We start from the raw sequence: 19,654 nt of genomic DNA on the forward strand, positions 1-19,654 counted from the left end.
TGACTTTAAAATACTTGATTTAGCTTCAGTGTATAACTCAGCACAAAATGACTGCAGACTTTTTTTTTTTATTAAGAGTAAATAGTGCCGGCGCCACGGCTCACTAGGCTAATCCTCCGCCTTGCGGCGCAGGTACACCGGGTTCTAGTCCTGGTTGGGGCCCCGGATTCTGTCCCGGTTGCCCCTCTTCCAGGCCAGCCCTCTGCTGTGGCCAGGGAGTGCAGTGGAGGATGGCCCAAGTGCTTGGGCCCTGCACCCCATGGGAGACCAGGAGAAGTACCTGGCTCCTGCCATCGGATCAGTGCAGTGCGCCGGCCGCAGCGTGCCGGCCGTGGTGGCCATTGGAGGGTGAATCAACGGCAAAGGAAGACCTTTCTGTCTCTCTCTCTCTCTCACTGTCCACTCTGCCTGTCAAAAAATAAATAAATAAAAATTTAAAAAAAATGAGTAAATAGTGTGTGTGCTTGCTTCGGCAGCACATATACTAAAGTGTAAATAGTGTGTATATTTTGAGGCCTTTCGCTTTAATACATGCCGTGACTCCTACTTCCTGTGGAAGTGAATGGATGTGAGGCTTCAGTTTATTTTAAAAAGCACTGGCAGTGGTCATTTCACAGACCATTGTCAGAAACACTCAAAGACAGCAACCTGATAGACCAGGTTAGATGGAAAATGAAAATATGAGAGTGCAAGGATTGATGTGGGGCTCTAGTCTTTGGAGTTTATAAACAAAGCCATAGATAGGGAAATTTGAGAAGGGAAAGGAAAATAGATAAAAGTAAACATTTAGCTTTCTGATTCTATAGAAACTAAAATTATTCTATAGGCTTGTCTGGATGAGATTAATGTCATTTCTCTTGGAATTTCTAGACTATTCCAGATATGCCTGTGGAACTTTAATTTTGCTTAGTGCTCTCTCCATTCTTAGCAGTACTCAGTATCCTTTAATTCATTTGGATGGGCTTAGCTAAGAGCCTCTCCATAGTTTGTAATAGTGAATTCAATATGGGATAATAGAACCATGATTCCTGTCTATACAAAATACACAGAGGTCATTTTGACCTCAGTAAGGTTTATACTGACTGGAGTTTTGAGGAGGACCCTGGTGGGTAGTTCATTCACAATTGGCCACAAAAGCCTTGGGGAGTATCTACAGCCAGAGGGAACCTATTGTTTTCTTCCCTCAGTGGAGCACAGTGACATGAGAGCCACCTGGTAAATAAGGATGTTTATGTAATCATGCTTTAAGCAGTCTGTGCTTACCTGGATTCTCTATTTTTAAGATTTGTAAATTCATTCGTTTTCTGTAATGTTAGAAGTGAATAAATGTGTATCTTAGAATTCAGTAAATACACTTAGAAATATAAGTTATATTTAGCTAAAGAGTTAAATGCATTCTTTATTTTATTTTATTTTTTTTTGTTTTGGACTGACAGAGTGGACAGTGAGAGAGACAGGGAGAAAGGTCTTCCTTTGCCGTTGGTTCATCCTCCAATGGCCGCTGCTGCCGGCGCACCGCGCTGATCCGAAGGCAGGAGCCAGGTGCTTCTCCTGGTCTCCCATGGGTGCAGGACCCAAGCACTTGGGCCATCCTCCACTGCACTTCCTGGCCACAGCAGAGAGCTGGCCTGGAAGAGGGGCAACCGGGACAGAATCCGACACCCCAATCAGGACTAGAACCCTGTGTGCTGGCGCTGCAAGGTGGAGGATTAGCCTAGTGAGCCACTGCGCCGGCCAAGAGTTAAATGTTTTCAAGACAGGAATGGAGAAGCTGTAATTAGGCAGTAAATAATTAATTACTAAAAAATTTCATTGGTTATCTCAAGATTCCAGAAGAGAAATAAATTGCTGTGGATAGTCAGGAAAGATTGAATACAAGAAGAAGTGTTCAAGTAGATTACTATAGAACAGATAGGACATACTTGCATTAATGGAGTTGAAAGAAGGACAACTTTATGGGAATGTAGAATGATGGGAACGCCACAACAAAGACCCAAATCACAAAATGCAGTACTCAGTAATTAAGCTTCCTTTGTAGGTGAATAGTTCAAGATAAGGAAGGTAATTTTTCTGCAGAAGAAATATGTTCTGTCCTTTGAGGAGTAGAGAACCAATTAAAAACAGATTTTTTTTTTTTTTTTTTTTTTTTTGACAGGCAGAGTGGACAGTAAGAGAGACAGAGAGAAAGATCTTCCTTTGCCGTTGGTTCACCCTCCAATGGCCGCCGCGGCTGGCGCGCTGCGGCTGGCGCACCGCGCTGATCCGATGGCAGGAGCCAGGTACTTCTCCTGGTCTCCCATGGGGTGCAGGGCCCAAGCACTTGGGCCATCCTCCACTGCCTTCCCGGGCCACAGCAGAAAGCTGGCCTGGAAGAGGGGCAACCGGGACAGAATCCGGCGCCCCGACCGGGACTAGAACCCGGTGTGCCGGCGCCGCTAGGCAAAGGATTAGCCTAGTGAGCCACGGCGTCGGCTTAAAAACAGATTTTTTTAAAAAGAGTATTTTTTTTGAAAGGCAGAGTGACAGGGAGCGATAAGGAGAGAGATTTCTTCCATCCTCTGGTTTAACCTGAAGCAATGTCTGGGGCTAGGCCAGGCCTAAACCAGGAGCCTGGAATACCATCCAGGTCTGCAACATGGGTGGCATAAACCCAAGGACTTGGACCGTTCTCTGCACCTTTCCCAGGTACATTAGGAGAGAACTGGGTTGGAAGCAGAGCAGCTAGAACTTGAACCAGCAATTCAGTATGGAATGCTCGGGTCACAGGTGGTGGCTTTAATCCACTGTACCCCAACCTTGACCCCCCAAAATAGATTTTTTTAAAATACAGGGAGATATTTTATGAAGGTTAATATATTATGGTATGGAGTATGTTTCCAAAGTGAAATAGGATGATCTGGAAAGGTGTTAGTCTATCATGAATACATGAGCATTCATGATGAAATAATACTTGGGTTAGGGTGAAAGGACCATACTGCAGAGTATTAGAAATAGAAATTAAAGAAATATAAGGGAAAAGCTTTTAAACTGCCACAACTAAATAACTGGGGAAAATATAAAATCATAATCTTTCTCTCCCTTCTCCCACCTGAATGATGACCCTAAATGAAACTCCATGTATTTTACTTAGGCTGTGATAAGTGGTTGTATTAAATAACTACTAGATTGTTTTGAGTTTGATAAATACTTTTTCTTACAAATGGGGAAATCTAATTGTGTGAATAAAAAAAAATAACTAAAATAGCTTTTATTCATTGTCCCTCAGTGTTCCTTTCTTCTCTTTATTATAGATATTTCCTCTTGATTGTTTACTATTTGCTAATGTGTTTATTTTTGAAGGGGAAAAGGTATAGAATTTATAGTTGCTAGGAGTTCAAATATAATTAGAAAGGACACACAATTTTGAAATAGTATTTTATGCCTCTTGATCTCAGGTACAAAACACGAGATGAAGCAGTTAAATAGCAAAGCAAGACAGAAGGGACAGAAAATTAAAGTAAGTGTTTTCTATATATTGCATCTATGTTCCCATTAATCTGTTTTGTTATGTAACTGCTCCTTCTGAATGTTCTCAATGTGTAGAAAACTGTGGGTAAGAAAAGGGTATATTTTAAAGTTAGAAGAAAACCTATGACAGTAAATTGTTGTTTATTATACTTAGTTGTGTTCAAAGCAGCACTTACCTACAAATTATAACCTAAATGTTCTTGGTTAAGGAAAAGGAAAAATAGGTTATGATGATGGGCACCTTTAGGTCTCTTGCCAGCAAATACTTAAAGTGATAAAAAGAAATTACGTAATGATCAGTTTGTTTCCCTCTTTCTTTTAACGCTTCCATATTTTCATATTGAGCATTCTTCCTAGGGACAACAGCTATTGAGACGCTTTACCATAGTTTATTTTGGTAAAAGCCTTTTTGTCGCTAACTGGTGTTTCCACTTAACTTTGTATGCCTGTGAACATCCTTGTCAAGACTTATCTGATCTCTGCAATTCCTTCTTGTTGTGCACATCATGAAGTTAACATGTCAAAATCAAAGCATAGTCTTGGAATTTCTTATGCTCCTTTTGTATTTGTTGAGGTCTTATTTTCTTGACAGCCTCTTCAGTATTTTTATTTATGTTTAGATTTCTTAGATGAGAGTAAAATGTAGATTCTACCTAAACATAGTTTTAGGCCCACTTAGCTTATTTATATTAATATATAACTAGCCTTTTTACAGTAGTGTACAAACTTCACTTTTACATATTGTCTGCTTTGATCTTCATACCAGCTTGCCAAGAAGTAATTTTTTTAAGATTTATTTATTTAATTTGAAAGGATTTACAGAGGGAGAGGGAGAGGCAGAGGCAAAGAGAGAAAAGTTTTCCTTCCGCTGGTTTATTCCCCAAATGACCATGACAGCTGGAGCTGGGCCAGTTTAAAGCCAGGAGCCAGGAGCTTCTTATGGGTCTACCATGAGGGTGCAGGGACCCAAAGTGGTCCATCTTCCACTGGTTTCCCAGACATATTTGCAGGGAGCTGGATAGGAAGTAGAGCAGCCAAGTCTTGTACTGGTGCCCAAATAGGCTGCTGGTACTGCAGGTGGCAGCTTAACTTGCTATGCTACAGTGTCAGCCTCAAGAAGTAATTTTTAAAATCCTTCCCATTTTAAAGGAAATTGAGGTGCAAGAGAAGGCAAATAACTTACAGATAATTATATGTGTAGAACTAATAACCAGACTTTATAACTTTGTTACTTTCTACTATGTCCTTTTACCAAAATATGAAAGTGTCCCCAAAACAGTTGTTATTTGTTCTTGTCCAGGACTTTAAGGACAGCTGCTACAGAAAATGCATGATGATCATTTCTAATAAAAATACTATTCACATTTTACACATGAAAACACATGAGCCATATAATGAGTCATATTGCTTTGCTTCCAAGTGTTATCACTGTGTTTGGCCTTTGATAAGACAGTTAATTTCTGAGTCTCAGATTTCTCATCTTCAGAGAGAATTGTCTTATAAATGTGCAAGAATTAAATTGAGGTTATATAAAATATCTAGTATGTATCTGGAATCCATAATTATCCCACTTCTTATATGTGGTCTCGTGAATACTTCCATGTCTATTCTGATTGAAAAGAGTGTAAGGAATTTTACAAATCTAGGGTGTTTCTTGGAGAAGCAGTTGTGAATTCCTGGAGTGTGTCTTGAGCAAGTTGACAGTCTGTTAATAATTTTAAATGCCCAACAAGTTCTGTAAGCCAGAAAAAGTAAACTGTTTATTAATTGAAACTGTAGAAAAAATTCATTGCATTATAGATATTGGAATTTGGAGATTTTTGGGAAAAAGAAATGAGGCAACCCAGATTTCGCAGTAAAGAATATGGATGCATATATTCTAGGAAAAGAGGAGACTTCAGTTCCTCAAAACTGTTCAGAAAGATATTCTACCATAAGGTAAATAATACGAGACCTAAGAGAGTTTATAGTTGCCAAAGGCTTATTATGATCAATACGTATTACTTCCTTTTATGATACACTTTTGTGGTCATATGCTCTTTTTTTTATTTTTTATTATTTTTTTTTTTTATTTTTTGACAGGCAGAGTGGACAGTGAGAGAGAGAGAGACAGAGAGAAAGGTCTTCCTTTGTCGTTGGTTCACCCTCCAATGGCCGCCACGGCTGGCGTGCTGCGGCCGACGCACCGCGCTGATCCGATGGCAAGAGCCAGGTACTTATCCTGGTCTCCCATGGGGTGCAGGGCCCAAGCACTTGGGCCATCCTCCACTGCACTCCCTGGCCACAGCAGAGAGCTGGCCTGGAAGAGGGGCAACCGGGACAGAATCTGGCGCCCCGACCGGGACTAGAACCCGGTGTGCCAGCGCCGCAAGGCGGAGGCTTAGCCCAGTGAGCCGCGGCGCCAGCCGGTCATATGCTCTTAATATTTTATTCTGAGAATAATGAGTGAAAGTGTTTCCCTTTAGTATACTGAATTGATGCTTAAATCTTCATGTTCTCTAATGAAATAATTATTTTAGTGGGATTTTGTATCATAATCATTATGCTGCTTTTTGAATGGAGTAAAGTGTGTTCTTAGTGTACAGGAAAGTATTTCATGATTAAGCATTAAAATACCAGCTGTCTTGTACCAAATCACACATCACTTAAGGACAGTGATGCATTCTGAGAAATGTGTTATTAGGCAATGTCATTGTTGTGCAAACATGAAAGAGCATACTTCAGCAAACCTGGGTGGGGTAGCCTATACATGCTAGTCTATGAGTCTATGAGATACAGCTTATTACTCCAAGGTTGTAAACCTGTATGGCATGTTACTGCAGTGAATGTTTCAGGTAGCTCTCACACAGTGGCACTTGCATATCTAAACATTTAAAAATAGAAAAGATACAGCCAAAGCATAGGATTATAAAAGCTAAAATATAATGGTTGGTTTTTTTTTTTTTTTTTTTTTTTTTTTTTTTTTTTTTTTTGCCGTGAATGGAGCTTGCAGGACTGGAAGTTGCTCTAGTTGAATCAGTGAGTGGGTGTTGAGTGAATGTAAAGGCCTAGGACTTTGCTGTATACTACTGTAGACTATAGATGCTGTGCACTTAGGTGACACTGAATACTGTTTTAAAAGATTATTTGAAAGTCAAAATATGTGTGTGTGTGCGAGAGAGGGAGAGAGAGAGAGAGAATGAATGAGTGAGTGAGTATGAATCTTCCATCCCCTGATTCACACTCCAAATGGCTGTAACAGTTAGGACTAAGTCAGACTGAAGCCATGCCAGGAACCATCCTGGTCTCTGTGTGAGCCCTTGGGTCCTTATCCTTTGCCTTCTGAAGTTCAGTAACAGGAAACTGGATTGGAAAATGGAGTAGCTGGGGCTCTGAAGCAGGATGCCAGTCTCTCAAGGGGCAGTTCAACTCCTCTGTACCACAGTGCCAGCCACAGGCGATGCTCAATTTATTTAAATAATGTTTCTTTCTTCAGTAATTAGTCTTATCTTATCTTATCTTACTTTTTAACTTTATAAATGAGAAATTTTTAAATTTTTGAACTCATTTGTAATAGTAATTTTAAACATATAGCTATACAAAAATACTTCTTTATATTCTTATTATGTGTGCTTTTTTTTCTATCTTAAAAAACTTTTTAGTTTTTGAACTTTTTCTGTAAGAAGCTGAGACACAAGCACATCTATCAGCCTAGGCCTGTCTAGGGTCAGGATCACCTCTGAAATCTGATCCCATTGGAAGGTCTTTAGTGGCAGTAATAGGCATGGAGCTGTTCTATGGTAATGCCTTCTTTTGGGTGCTTCCTGAAGGACCTGCCTAAGGCTGTTTTTCAGAAGGCATCACTTTTTTCAGAAATATGTTCTTAGTGCTTTACTTGATTTGTTTTTTAAATAAAGATTTGCTTGTAAGCAGATAATACATCATGCATATTCCTCCCTGTTAATGGAAACCTGTCAGTGCTGTAGTCCCTGTTTTAAAAACCTTTTAAGGACCTTGTTAAAAGTCTTCAAAAGCTTCTAATTAGACCCTTCACTGAGTTTATTTGGGAGATCCTATTTTTCTTCTGTTTCCTTTTCTCTTGCCTCTTCTTTAGTTGTATATTCACTAGATAGGAATTTATCACCTCTGTTCTATATAATCTTAGGGGATTACTGTCATAGGAGTTCTATGGTTTCTTGTTGACTGATCTGTTGTCATGCAGCATGTGACTGTCTTAGCTACATTGGATACTATTACGTCTCAATTGATTTTATTCTGGATACTATTATGTCTTAGTGATTGTACTTTTCTGAGTTCTTGCCATGTAACTATTATTCTTGATTTCCTCTTAACCCTAAGTTACTCCCCTAGGTCATTTTTCTTTGGTATCTGTCTTCCTACTGTGGAGTTTCGCAATTTGTTCTTGTCCTTCTGTATTCTTGTTTATGGGTTGTTAATATGAAAATCATTTTACTTTCACTCCTTACATTCATAAAACATTTATCATGATTGCACTGTTTTCCAGTTAATGGAATCAGTTGGGCAAAAACAAAAATGATTAGTCCATATTCTGTGAGCAAAAGTATTGATTCTCATGGGAAAAATAGAATGTTGTACTGTAGGATGATAACAGTTATGATAAGGATGGCCTAGGGAGAGTAGAAGCACAGAAATAGAATACTTGCTTATAAACCTCCAGGACGTACTATATACCAGGTGAAAAATGATAATTTTTTTCGCAATACAAGGAAAGAGGATTTAAGCTTCAAAGTTAACCAATTAGACAAATGTACCTATTCACTTGGGTTATTTATTCTGGGTTTCAGGTTACTAGTAAGTAAAATAAAATTTTTGATTAAGATCATAGTTTCTTGGCTTGTGGTTAATAGGATATTAATTAACAGTGCACAAGTAGTTCTGTGCTTCAAAATATTTAGGTATTGTTAAAATTAGATTCCTTTGTTGTTGAATTTCTCCATTTTAATAAGCTGTTGTAATTTATAAATTCTTTTTTTTAAAGACTTATTTATTTGAAAGTCAAAGTTACACAGAGAGAAGAGAGGCAGAGAGAGGTCTTCCATCTGATGTTTTTTTTTCCCAGTTGGCCAGTACCATACTCTCTCTCTCTCTCTCTCTCTCTCTCTTTATTTATTTATTTATTTATTTGACAAGCAGAGTTAGACAGTGAGAGAGAAAGAGACAGAGAGAAAGGTCTCTTCCGTTGGTTCACCCCCCCAAATGGCTGCTACCGCTGGCGCACTGCACCTATCCAAAGCCGTGAGCCAGGTGCTTCCTCCTGGTCTCCCATGTGGGTGCAGAGCCCAAGCACTTGGGCCATCCTCCACTGCCTTCTCAGGCCACAGCAGGGAGCTGAACTGGAAGAGGAGCAACCGGGACAGAATCTGGCACCCCAACCGGGACTAGAACCTAGAGTACCGGCACTGCAGGCTGTTATTAGCCAAGTGAGCCATGGCACCGGCTGAGTACCATACTCTCTTGATTACTGTGTGTTTTAAAAAATGTTGATATCGGGGCCAATATTGTGGCATAGCAGCTAAAGCTACTGACTGTGACGCCAGCATCCCATTTGGGCCCTGTTTGAGTCCCAGATGTTCTACTTCCAACCCAGCTCCCTACTAAAGTACCTGGGAAAGCAGAGGATGTATCAAGTGCTTGGGCCCCTGCACCCTTGTGGTAGATCCAAAAGAAACTCCTGGTTCCTGGCTTCTCACGCAGCTCTGGCTGTTTTGGGCATTTGGGGAATGAACTAGCAGATGGAAAATCTCTCTCTCCCCCTTGCTCTGTAACTTTGCCTTTCAAACAAACAAACAAATGAACAAACCTTTTTTAAATGTTGCTATGAAGTGCTATAAGACTTCTGCCTTTGTTAGACTGCTTCATAATTGTTGGAACTGTTCTAAGTTGTTTGCATATAAATTAATATGTTTGAAACTAGCATATTGGTTTCTAAAAAGCTGTCCAGGATTTTGATGTTTTGTTGAATTTATAGATCTATTTGAGAGATTTTAATCCACAAGTATAGCATATCTCTCCATTTAAACCTCTCTAATTTCTTCTTTTTTTTTTCCCAAAGATTTATTTATTTTATTTGAAGGTCAGAGTTACACAGAGAGGCAGAGAGAGACAGAGTGGTCTTCCATCTGCTGGTTCACTCCCCAGTTAGCCGCAATGGCTGGAGCTGCGCTGATCCGGAGCCAGGAGCTTCTTCTGGGTCTCCCACGTGGGTGCAGGGGCCCAAGGACTTGAGCCATCTTCCACTGCTTTCCCAGGCCATAGCAGAGAGCTGGATGGGAAATGGAGTAGCCGGTCTCGAACCTGCACCCTTATGGGATGCTGGCATTACAGGCAGTGGCTTTACTTAGTATGCCTCTACGCTGGCGCCTCTAATTTCTCTTAAAGTTTTTTTTTTAATAAACATTTTAGTTATTTTGAGAGGTAGAGTTACAGACAGAGAGAGAGGTCTTCCGTCCCCTGGTTCGCTCCAATAATGACCACAGTGGCTGGAGCTGGGCGGATCCAAAGCCAGGAACCTGGAGTTCTTCTGGGTCTCCTATGTGGGTGCAGGGGTGCAAGCACTTGGGCCCTATTCTGCTGCTTTCTCAGGCCATAGCAGCGAGCTGAATCAGAAGAAGAGTTGCCAGGACTCAAACTGGCACCCATATGGGATGCCAGCACTTCAGTGCCAGCCCCAGTAAAGTTTTTATAGTTTTAGTAAGTCTTAAATATCTTCTTTTCAGTTTATCAACTAAATATTTCATAAGTTTGATTCTGTTATTGCATGTTTTGAAACTTCTAGTTCATATCTAACCACATTTTATTTTTGTAAACTAATCTTGTATTCTGCAATCTTGGTAAACTCACTTGTTAATTATGGTAGTTTATTTTGCATTCTGAAGGATTTCCCAATTCTATAGTATGTTATCCGCCAATAATATCAGGTTAACTTTCCTTTCCAGTGTCTACTTTTCTTTTGGCCATATTGAAATGGTTCTAATTTCTAGTACAATACTGAATAGATGTAACAGGAGTGGAGAGCCTTTTTGCCATTGGGGGAAGCAGGTAAGCATGTTAGATATAAGTTTCATTGGATGGAGAAAGTCCCCTTGTATTCTTAACTTGTTGAGAATATCCAACAAAAATGGATGCTGAATTTTTCCCCTACATCTCTGAAAATGTTTATATCATTTTATGTTGCTATTGGAATTATATTTTTTTAATGTTAAAACAACCTTGCATTCCTGGAATAAGTAGAATCGAGTTGCTACACTTTATCCTTACTGTATATTCTTGCTAAAGTATTATGAATTTGCTTATGAGTAATATGGACATCTGGTTTTTTTTTTCTTCTTTGACTGCGTTTGTCAGATTTTGGTATTATGATAATGCTGGCCTCAGAGAATGAATTGAGTAATCTTATCTCTTCTTCAAACTTCTGGAAGAATTTTTAGAATTGTTACTATTTCTTCCTTAAGTAGTTCTTCTACTACTATCCCAGGCCATAGCAGAGAGCTGGATCATAAGAGGAGCAGCCGAGATTTGAACTGGCACCCACATGGGATGCCAGCGCTTCACGCCAGGGCCTTAACCCACTGCACCACAGCGCCAGCCTCACTATAGTTTTCTTTAGAGGATGATTCTTAATTGAAATTTTGATTTTGTTCATAAAGGTCTATTTAAGTTAGCAACTTCTTATTAGAGAGCTTTATTAGACCGTTTTTAAAATGTCATTTGTTTCATCTAGTTTTATGTTATTGACATGAATTTGTTCATGATATTGCCTTCTTTTCTTTTAAATGTGTATATTAGCTACCTCTTGCTTATCAAAATACCATTAGGGGCTGATGTTTGGTACTGGATTAAGGTGCCTGCATCCCATTTTGGAGTGCCTCGATTTGAGTGCCCCTGTCTGCTCCTGATTTCAGCTTCCTGCTAATATGTACCCTAGGAAGCTACAGATGATGGCTCAAGTATTTGGATCCCTTGAGGCACAGATTGAGTTCCAGACTTCTGGCTTTGGCCTGACCCAGCCCCCACTGTTAGGGTATTTGAGGGTTGAATTAGTTGATGAAAGGTCTCTGTCTCTCTGCCTTTCAAATTATTAATAAATAAATAACTCATTTATTATATTATCTTTGGGGGAAGAATCTGGCATAGCTTACTTAGCTTGATACTGTTTTAGGGTCTCTAGTTCTAAGTAACATCTTGACCAGGGCTGGGGTCTTGTTTGAAGAACTGAATGGATAAAGAACTACTTCCAAACTCTCGTGATTGTTGGCCAGATTCAGTTTACTTTGAGTTGTTGAACTGAGGGCCCTACATAGTTACACCAGACGAAAGTACTGCTTCTTCAAGAGATCTTTGGAATTTTGATATTATATTTGCTTATTGCACAATTGCTTTTATTAATACCAACCATCTGAAAATACTTGGCTTCTTATATTTTGGAATCAGTGTCTAAAGAACTCCTTTTAAATGTAGTAAGCTTAGGTATCTACCACTAACTAGCCTTGTGATCTTAAGCATGCTCCTTGGCTTCTCCAAGTCTTCTTACCCTCATCTCTGAAATGAGACCTCTTTTTTAAATAAATAATTTGGAACCAAAATTTTTAGATTCTGAAAAGGTAGTAGTATTGAAATTTCATGATATATTTTGAAACATACTACATAGTCTGATTCAGCAGTTTACCTTGACCCTTAGGTGTTCCTAAGATTCTTTTAGAGTGTTTGCATAGTTAAGACTATTTTCATAATACCACTAAGATATTATTTGCTATTTCAGTCTTACTCTCTTCTGGCTGCATTGTGGAGTTTCCAGAGGCTACATGAAAAATGACAGTGTCTTTGCCCTCACAGTTAAAGAAATATGTGCTCTTGTTTCTTACGTTTTTAAAATTGTTTAAGTTTACTTTCTAACATGGTAAATGCAATGAATATGTTTCACATAAAGCTTTTTGGGATTCTTGTTCTTTGGAAGAGTCTAAGGGGGTCCTGAGCACAAAAGGATCCTGAGACCTTGAAAAATCTAACCTAATGGTGATGACTCTGTGTTTATCTGTTTATCTTGTTGACAGATTTCTTGTACTAGGGATCAAAAAATTTCATGGGCTGACATAGAGTAATCTTCTGTCATACTGCCTGAGTTTAAATGATTTCCCTAGGGTCTGGCGTAGTGGTGTACTGTGTTAAGCTGCCACCTGCAACACCAGCAGCCTCCATGGGCACCAGTTTGTGTCCTGGCTGTACCACTTCCCATCCAGCTCTGCTAATGGCCTGGGAAAAGCAGCAGAAGATGGTCCAAGTATTTGGGCCACATGCCACTCACATGGAAGACCCATGAGAAGCTGCTGGCTCTGGTCGTTGTAGCCACTCAAGGAGTCCACTAGTGGACGCAGTATCTCTCTACTTATGTCTGTCCCTCTATCTCTGTAACTCTGACTTTCAAAGTAAATAATGAATCTTTTAAAAAGTAAATTATTTCCCTGTTACTCTCTGATTTGAGGAAAGACACTTAAATTCTCTAGGACACAGTTTCCTCATGTGTGAAATGAGACATTAAATATATAGGTTAAATATATAATACATATTATATAAAATATATATAATAATATAAAATAAATATATAGGTTAATTTACCTGGTATAATAAATACTGCATGAAAGCCCTTTGCACAGTGCTGACACATAGCAGGTACTCAGTAAAAGATAATTGCTGATAATAATGATGCCACCAGTGGTGAGCTTATTGATGCTTTTGTTTTCCAGTTATGAAGATGTTTCATTTTACTATCAGGCGTCTTTAGCAAATATGAATGCTGTTTTTTCTGCCTGGTTGGCTGTGCTCATTATACTTTTGATGTTCCCATTTGAAGGTGTGCTGAAATATTGAAATCTTCTGACTTTTCATGCTTAACCCAGGAAGTTTGACTTGTAAATTGGCAGACTGGCTTGACTTCTTTTGAAATTTCACTGACCGTGCATGCTATCCTGTCCCTTAGATTAATAGGGAATCCAATAATAATCATGAAGCCCTATAAGTAGTCAGGTGGCACTGCTCAGGCCCAGATCTCATGGAAAGGTTACTCAGTTATTAAAATTTGTACAGACATTGTTTCTCCTCCAAACTGAGCTGATAAAAGACAAAGACTCTTTGATTCATTTTTGTATACTAGCACCATATTTGATAAACAATACACATGTGTACATGTTGTTGAGTCCGTATTTCGCAATCGATGCACAAGGCACAGTCACAAATGCAAAAGCAGAGGTTTATCTGTTACCAGCCGGCTGTGACCCCCTGCCCGCACACAGCCCTTAAGCAGTGCACAGGCAAAAGGCCCTCTCGTTTGCATAAGAGGTTTTTATAGCCTCATACTTACATGGGTGCAGGTCATCTCCTACGTAGATTGCCTTCTTATTCTCTATATGGCAAGGTATTGGGACCTAACATGTTCATTGGTTCATTTAAATGTAAAGACTATATACATTATGTGGCGGGAAGGCCACACAAAGGAGATGGCACGGGGAGGAACTGGCGGGAAGCATCTGGCCATAAATCCCAGGGGAGCTGGTGAGGGGCAGAAGGTCATAAATTCCAGGGGAGCATAGCAGGCAAGCAAGCAGCCAGAGTACAGAAGTGGAACCTGCATTTAGCAAGCTGGGGACTCCAACTCCTACAATGTGCATTGTCACACTTCCATATGCATGCTATCTCTTTAATGTGAAAAGACAGATAAAAACAAAGTTTGATAGACAAGAAAATTGGAAAAAAGATTTAGAGAAGAAAAGTCACTGTCAACAAGTGTTAATAAGGAGACCTGGTGGCATCTTTGATACAGGTTAATTTTATTCATGGAAGACTTAAGAACCCAAGGCAGACAGGTAGGAAGTAAAGAGAATGCATTTCAAGTATTGGTGCTGATGATAGTCACATAGATCATTCATTTTATACCACTATGAACCTAGTATTAAAATGTCACACCTCCTGACTCCCTTAGAGGGTGTATAAAAAATGGGAATACTATGAGCTATTGCTGATTACCAAAGTAATGCTAGTCTACTAGTTTTTTGCAAGTATCAGGAAAGTTTGTATTGGGTACAAATTTAATTATGATAAAGTGGTATTGATGTGAACTAGATGTCTGAATTAGATTGTAATTTTACGTTTTAGGAAATAACATTTTAATTCTAATTACATAGTATCTGAATGTATTTTTTGAAGATTTATTCATTTATTTGAAAGGCAGAGTTACAGTCTGTCTTCATCTGTACAGTAGGTAAAATAAATGTGACCTTTGCATGTTTTTAGAGCTTTAAATTTCTATCATCACTAACATCAGTTTTATATATATATATGTGTGTGTGTGTGTGTGTGTGTGTGTGTTATATTTAAAGGTTTATTTTTTATTTGAAAGGCAGAACTAGAAGGGGGGAGAGAGAGAGCTTCCATTCAATGGTTTGCTCTCCAAGTAGCCCCAATAGATGGAGCTGTGCCATGCAGAAGCCTGGAGCCCTGAGTTTCTTTCAGGTCTCGCACGTGGGTGCAGGGGCCCAAGGACTTGGGCCATCTTCCGCTGCTTTCTCAGGTGCATTAGCAGAGAGTTGGATTGGAAGTGGAGAAGCTGGGACTCGAACTGGCACCCATATGGCATTACTGGCTATAGTAGTATATTTTTTGTGTATCCAATTTTAGTTTCCTATTTAGTATTTGTGTTTCCTATTTTAGTATACTTTCTATGAAACCTGGAGGCATTTTGATTTTTCTTCATATAGAATAAATAGGTAAATGCTCAGAAGGTGTTCTGCTTGTAGATTTTAAAACACAGCATAGCTGTAGACCAGGGAAAGACAACATCAACTCTGATTGCTTCTAACAGATGTCATTATTAATTACTTGCATAAACTTATAAACATGGATGGGCTGAATTTAGGACTAAACGTGAAATTTTTAGGTGATCATTGGGGGTTTCGTGTTCAGATGTCCTTTATGCCCTTCTGCAAAGCAGTATGTCATGTATCCACGATGTTTTCTGAGTGACATTTCCATATCGAAAAGTTTTTGATTTTCCTTTTCCTCTTTCGCATGCAAGTTCAAGTCTTGGTTTTCAGTCTTGGGTTAGAATAATTCTATGGAACTAATTCTTAGTATTCTTGAATAAAAAGTTACCTGAAGAGGTTATTCTGCTCAACAAACATTTAAGCATTTAATATGTGCAACATTTTGTGCTAATCTCTTGATATCAAAAAAGAGGAAAAAACAATTTTTGCCCTTTAGTAACTTATATACCTGGATGACAAAAATCCATCTTCTTGTTAAGATAAGGATTACAGAACTTAAAATATTGAATGTTGGCCGGTGCCGCGGCTCAATAGGCTAATCCTCCGCTTTGCGGCGCCGGTACACCGGGTTCTAGTCCCGGTCGGGGCGCCAGATTCTGTCCCAGTTGCCCCTCTTTCAGGGCAGCTCTCTGCTGTGGCCAGCGAGTGCAGTGGAGGATGGCCTGAGTACTTGGGCCCTGCACCCCATGGGAGACCAGGATAAGTACCTGGCTTCTGCCATCGGATTAGCGCGGTGCACCGGCCGCAGCACGCCAGCCGCGGTGGCCATTGGAGGGTGAACCAACGGCAAAGGAAGACCTTTCTCTCTGTTTGTCTCTCTCACTATCCACTCTGCCTGTCAAAAAAAAATAAAAAATAAAAAAAAATTTGAATGTTAGATAGTTTTTCATGTAGACCTGATTTATTAACCATGGCATTTAAAATTTTTCATTCATTAATTATATTTAAAAAATGTCCATCTACTGCATGCCCATTAGTGTGCTCTTCACTTGTGATAGAGCAGTGAGTGACACAGACACAGTACTTGCTGTCAGATAACCTACCATTGTGATCAAGTCAGCTTGCATCTTTTTCATAGGCCTGTTTACCTGAGAGGCAGAGTCCATTCCAGGATTTGTTTCAAAGGATATAAACCTCATTTATCTAGATATTTAATTTGGTACTTTATCACAGAAGTAAGTAGTTATGATAAGGACACTTTTCTCTCTTTTGAACTTCATATATTCCTACTTTTAACAATATCCATTTAATTATTTGCTCGAGGTATAACCTCCAGAGCTTTTAATGGCCACTGACTGCTGACTACTGGCTTTGGCCATTTACAGGCTATATAATTTCAGTATTTGGTATGAAATCTTGTGGTTTTTGGAGACCATAAGCCTGAGATAAGTGGGGTAATCCAGTTAGATTGACCTACTACTTTATCTGCTTTCTTTTCTAATAGTTACTCTGTGGAACCTCTATAGTATTTGAGACTCCAAAGCAGTTTAAAGATTTTACAGCCAAATTTCCCTTCCCTGCCGGATTCTAGTCCCGGTTGCTCCTCTTCCAGTCCAGTTCTCTGCTGTGGCCCAGGAGGGCAGTGGAGGATGGCCCAAGTGCTTGGGCCCTGTACCTGCATGGGAGACCAGGAAGAAGCACCTGGCTCCTGGCTTCAGATTGGCACAGCGCCGGCCATGGCGGCCATTTGGGGGTGAACCAACAGAAGGAAGACCTTTCTCTCTGTCTCTCTTTCTCACTGTCTATTACTCTACCTGTCAAATAAAAAAAAAAAAAATCTCCCTTCCCTTTGTCATTTATTGAGCATGTGTTATGTATGTGTCAGGCATTGTTCTGAAGATGTGGTTTTAAAAAAGAACAACAACAACAACAAAAGGTCACTGCTGGGGCTGGCGCCATGGCTCACTAGGTTAACCCTCCACCTGAGGTGCCGGCATCCCATATGGGCGCCGGGTTCTAGTCCCAGTTGCTCTTCTTCCAGTCCAGCTCTCTTTTGTGGCCCGGGAGTGCAGTGGAGGATGGCCCAAGTGCTTGGGCCCTGCACCTGCATGGGAGACCAGGAAAAAGCACCTGGCTGCTGGCTTCGGATCGGCGTAGCTCTGGCCATAGAGGTCATTTGAGGGGCGAACCAATGGAAGGAAGACCTTTCTCTGTCTCTCTCTCTCTCACTGTCTAACTCTGTCAAAGAAAAAAAAAAAAAGGAAAAGGTGATTGTTTTCCCAAAATATGTAAGACATGACAGTCTCCAACTAGGATGATAATAATGGCTAGCATGTATTATATGCTTACTGTGTGCCAGAAACTAAGTGCTTCATGTATTAACTCATTTAATCATCTTGGAGCAACCTGTGAGCATGAAGGTAGTATTATTATCATTCCTATTTCACAGATAAGGAAACTGAAGCAAGAAAGATTAAGTTGCTCTGAGTGACACAGCTAGTATGTGGAAAGATGGAATCCATGCCCGCCAGTCTGGCTACAAAAATTCTACATTTGTACAATTGCAATTATACCAGATAATTATAATTTAAGTGCATAATTAATTAAATAGGCAGTTTCAACAAGTGTGAGCAGTGCTATGACGGAAATGCTCATTGCTATAGGAACACAAATGGAGTTTACCTGATTTGATCTTGTTAAAATCAGGGAAAGTGTTTCTGAGAAAGTAAACATTGAAAGAGCCTTTCCCTCCCCTTCCATTTGAGCCAGTAAAAGAATCAGAATCTTTGAAAATGGAATTACACAATGATTTTCAAGTGAAGAAATAACTAGAAAAGTCTTATATTTGTTCTGAACTTGGAGATGTCCTGTCATGATTACACTTGATTTATGGGTTAACTAAAATAAATTTTTAAAATTGTTTTAAACATTAGCTATGAGATTTTTGGATAGAATAAAATATTTGATTGGTTTAAGCACTGTTTAGGTTAGCTTAAAAATGGAGGCAACTTTAATGGATTCTTTGAGTCTGTTGTCATACCCACAGCTGGGATTAGCAGTTCTAAGTTCCTGCAATACAAATGAATATACAAAAAAGTATAAACTTAATTTTATAGAACACATTTCATATTATCAAAACTTTTATGAAGTGTTATGTATGCATAGATGGAACTGTTTAAGATTTAAGGGTTAAAGTATAATTTATAGTATTTATTTTTGAGAGGCAGAGAGAGAGAGTGAGCAAGCTTATGTTTGCTGGTTCATTCCCCAAATGTCTGCAAAACCCAGGGCTGAGTCAGGCCAAAGCTCATAGTCTGGAACCACATCTTAGCCACTAATTCAAATGCCCATCCCAAACAAATTTTAAATATATGATTGAATTATTTTTGTAATCTTTCCAAATAGCAATTTTATATATTATTTCCAAAAGCAGTTTTATATGTTGTTATATATTATGATTTTATATATTATTAATCTCAGTACTTTTCACTTTTATCATAAGGTGGGAACAGTGATTTTTTTTTTTTTTTTTTGGCAGACCTATTGTCATGTTTAATCCCAGTGAGAGTCAAGTTGGGAATTGATAATTTCTTTCTTTTCTTTTTTTTTTTTTTTTTTACAGAGGATCAGTTTAGCATGCATTAAGTAAGGATTTCAACAGTTTGCACCCCCATAGAAACACAAAGTGAAATATATTGTTTGAGTACTCGTTACAGCATTAAATCTCAATGTACAGCACATCAAGGACAGAGATCCTACATGTGGAGTAAGTGCACAGTGACTCCTGTTGTTGACTTTACCAATTAACACTCCTGTCTATGGCATCAGTAATCTCCCCATGCTCCAGTCATGAGTTTCCAAGGCTATGGAAGCCCTCTGAGTTCTCCGACTCTTATCTTGTTTAGACAAGGTCATAGTCAAAGTGGAGGTTCTCTCCTCCCTTCAGAGAAAGGTACCTCCTTCTTTGATGACCTGTTCTTTCCACTGGGATCTCACTCACAGAGATCTTTTGCCAGAGTGTCTTGGCTTTCCATGCCTGAAATACTCTCATGGGCTTTTCAGCCAGATCCGAATGCCTTTAGGGCTGATTCTGAGGCCAGAGTGCTATTTAGGACATCTGCCATTCTATGAGTCTGCTGAGTATCTAACTTCCCATGTTGGATCACTCTCCCCTTTATTTACTCCATCCGTTAGCATTAGCAGGTACTAGACTTGTCTATGTGCTCCCTTTGACTCCCAGTCCCTCCACCATGACCAACTGTGAACTGAAATTGATCACCTGGAACAGTGAGATGGCATTGGTACATGCCACCTCGATGGGATTGAATTGGAATCCCCTGGTATGCTTCCAACTCCACCACTTGGGGCAAGTC

At 39.5% G+C, this 19,654-nt stretch overlaps 1 protein-coding gene across 26 annotated transcripts in view; it reads left to right on the forward strand.

Annotated features, from left to right (window-relative positions):
- Positions 1-19,654, forward strand: part of TCF12 (transcription factor 12) — a 402,091-nt gene that overhangs the window by 156,837 nt on the left and 225,600 nt on the right. For 10 of the 26 annotated variants that reach the window (XM_070054251.2, XM_089310421.1, XM_070054250.2 and 7 more), the window contains exon 5: positions 3,435-3,496. The exons of the other annotated variants lie outside the window; for them this stretch is intronic. In XM_070054251.2, the coding sequence (XP_069910352.1) occupies positions 3,449-3,496 (48 nt within the window). In that variant the 5' untranslated portion in view covers positions 3,435-3,448. The remainder of the gene's footprint in view (positions 1-3,434; positions 3,497-19,654) is intronic. 26 annotated transcript variants of the gene reach the window in all.

The sequence above is a fragment of the Oryctolagus cuniculus genome, chromosome 12 (assembly GCF_051225735.1).
Source record: "Oryctolagus cuniculus isolate XC-2025 breed Fujian yellow rabbit chromosome 12, ASM5122573v1, whole genome shotgun sequence".
In the NCBI taxonomy this organism is placed as follows: Eukaryota; Metazoa; Chordata; class Mammalia; order Lagomorpha; family Leporidae; genus Oryctolagus; species Oryctolagus cuniculus.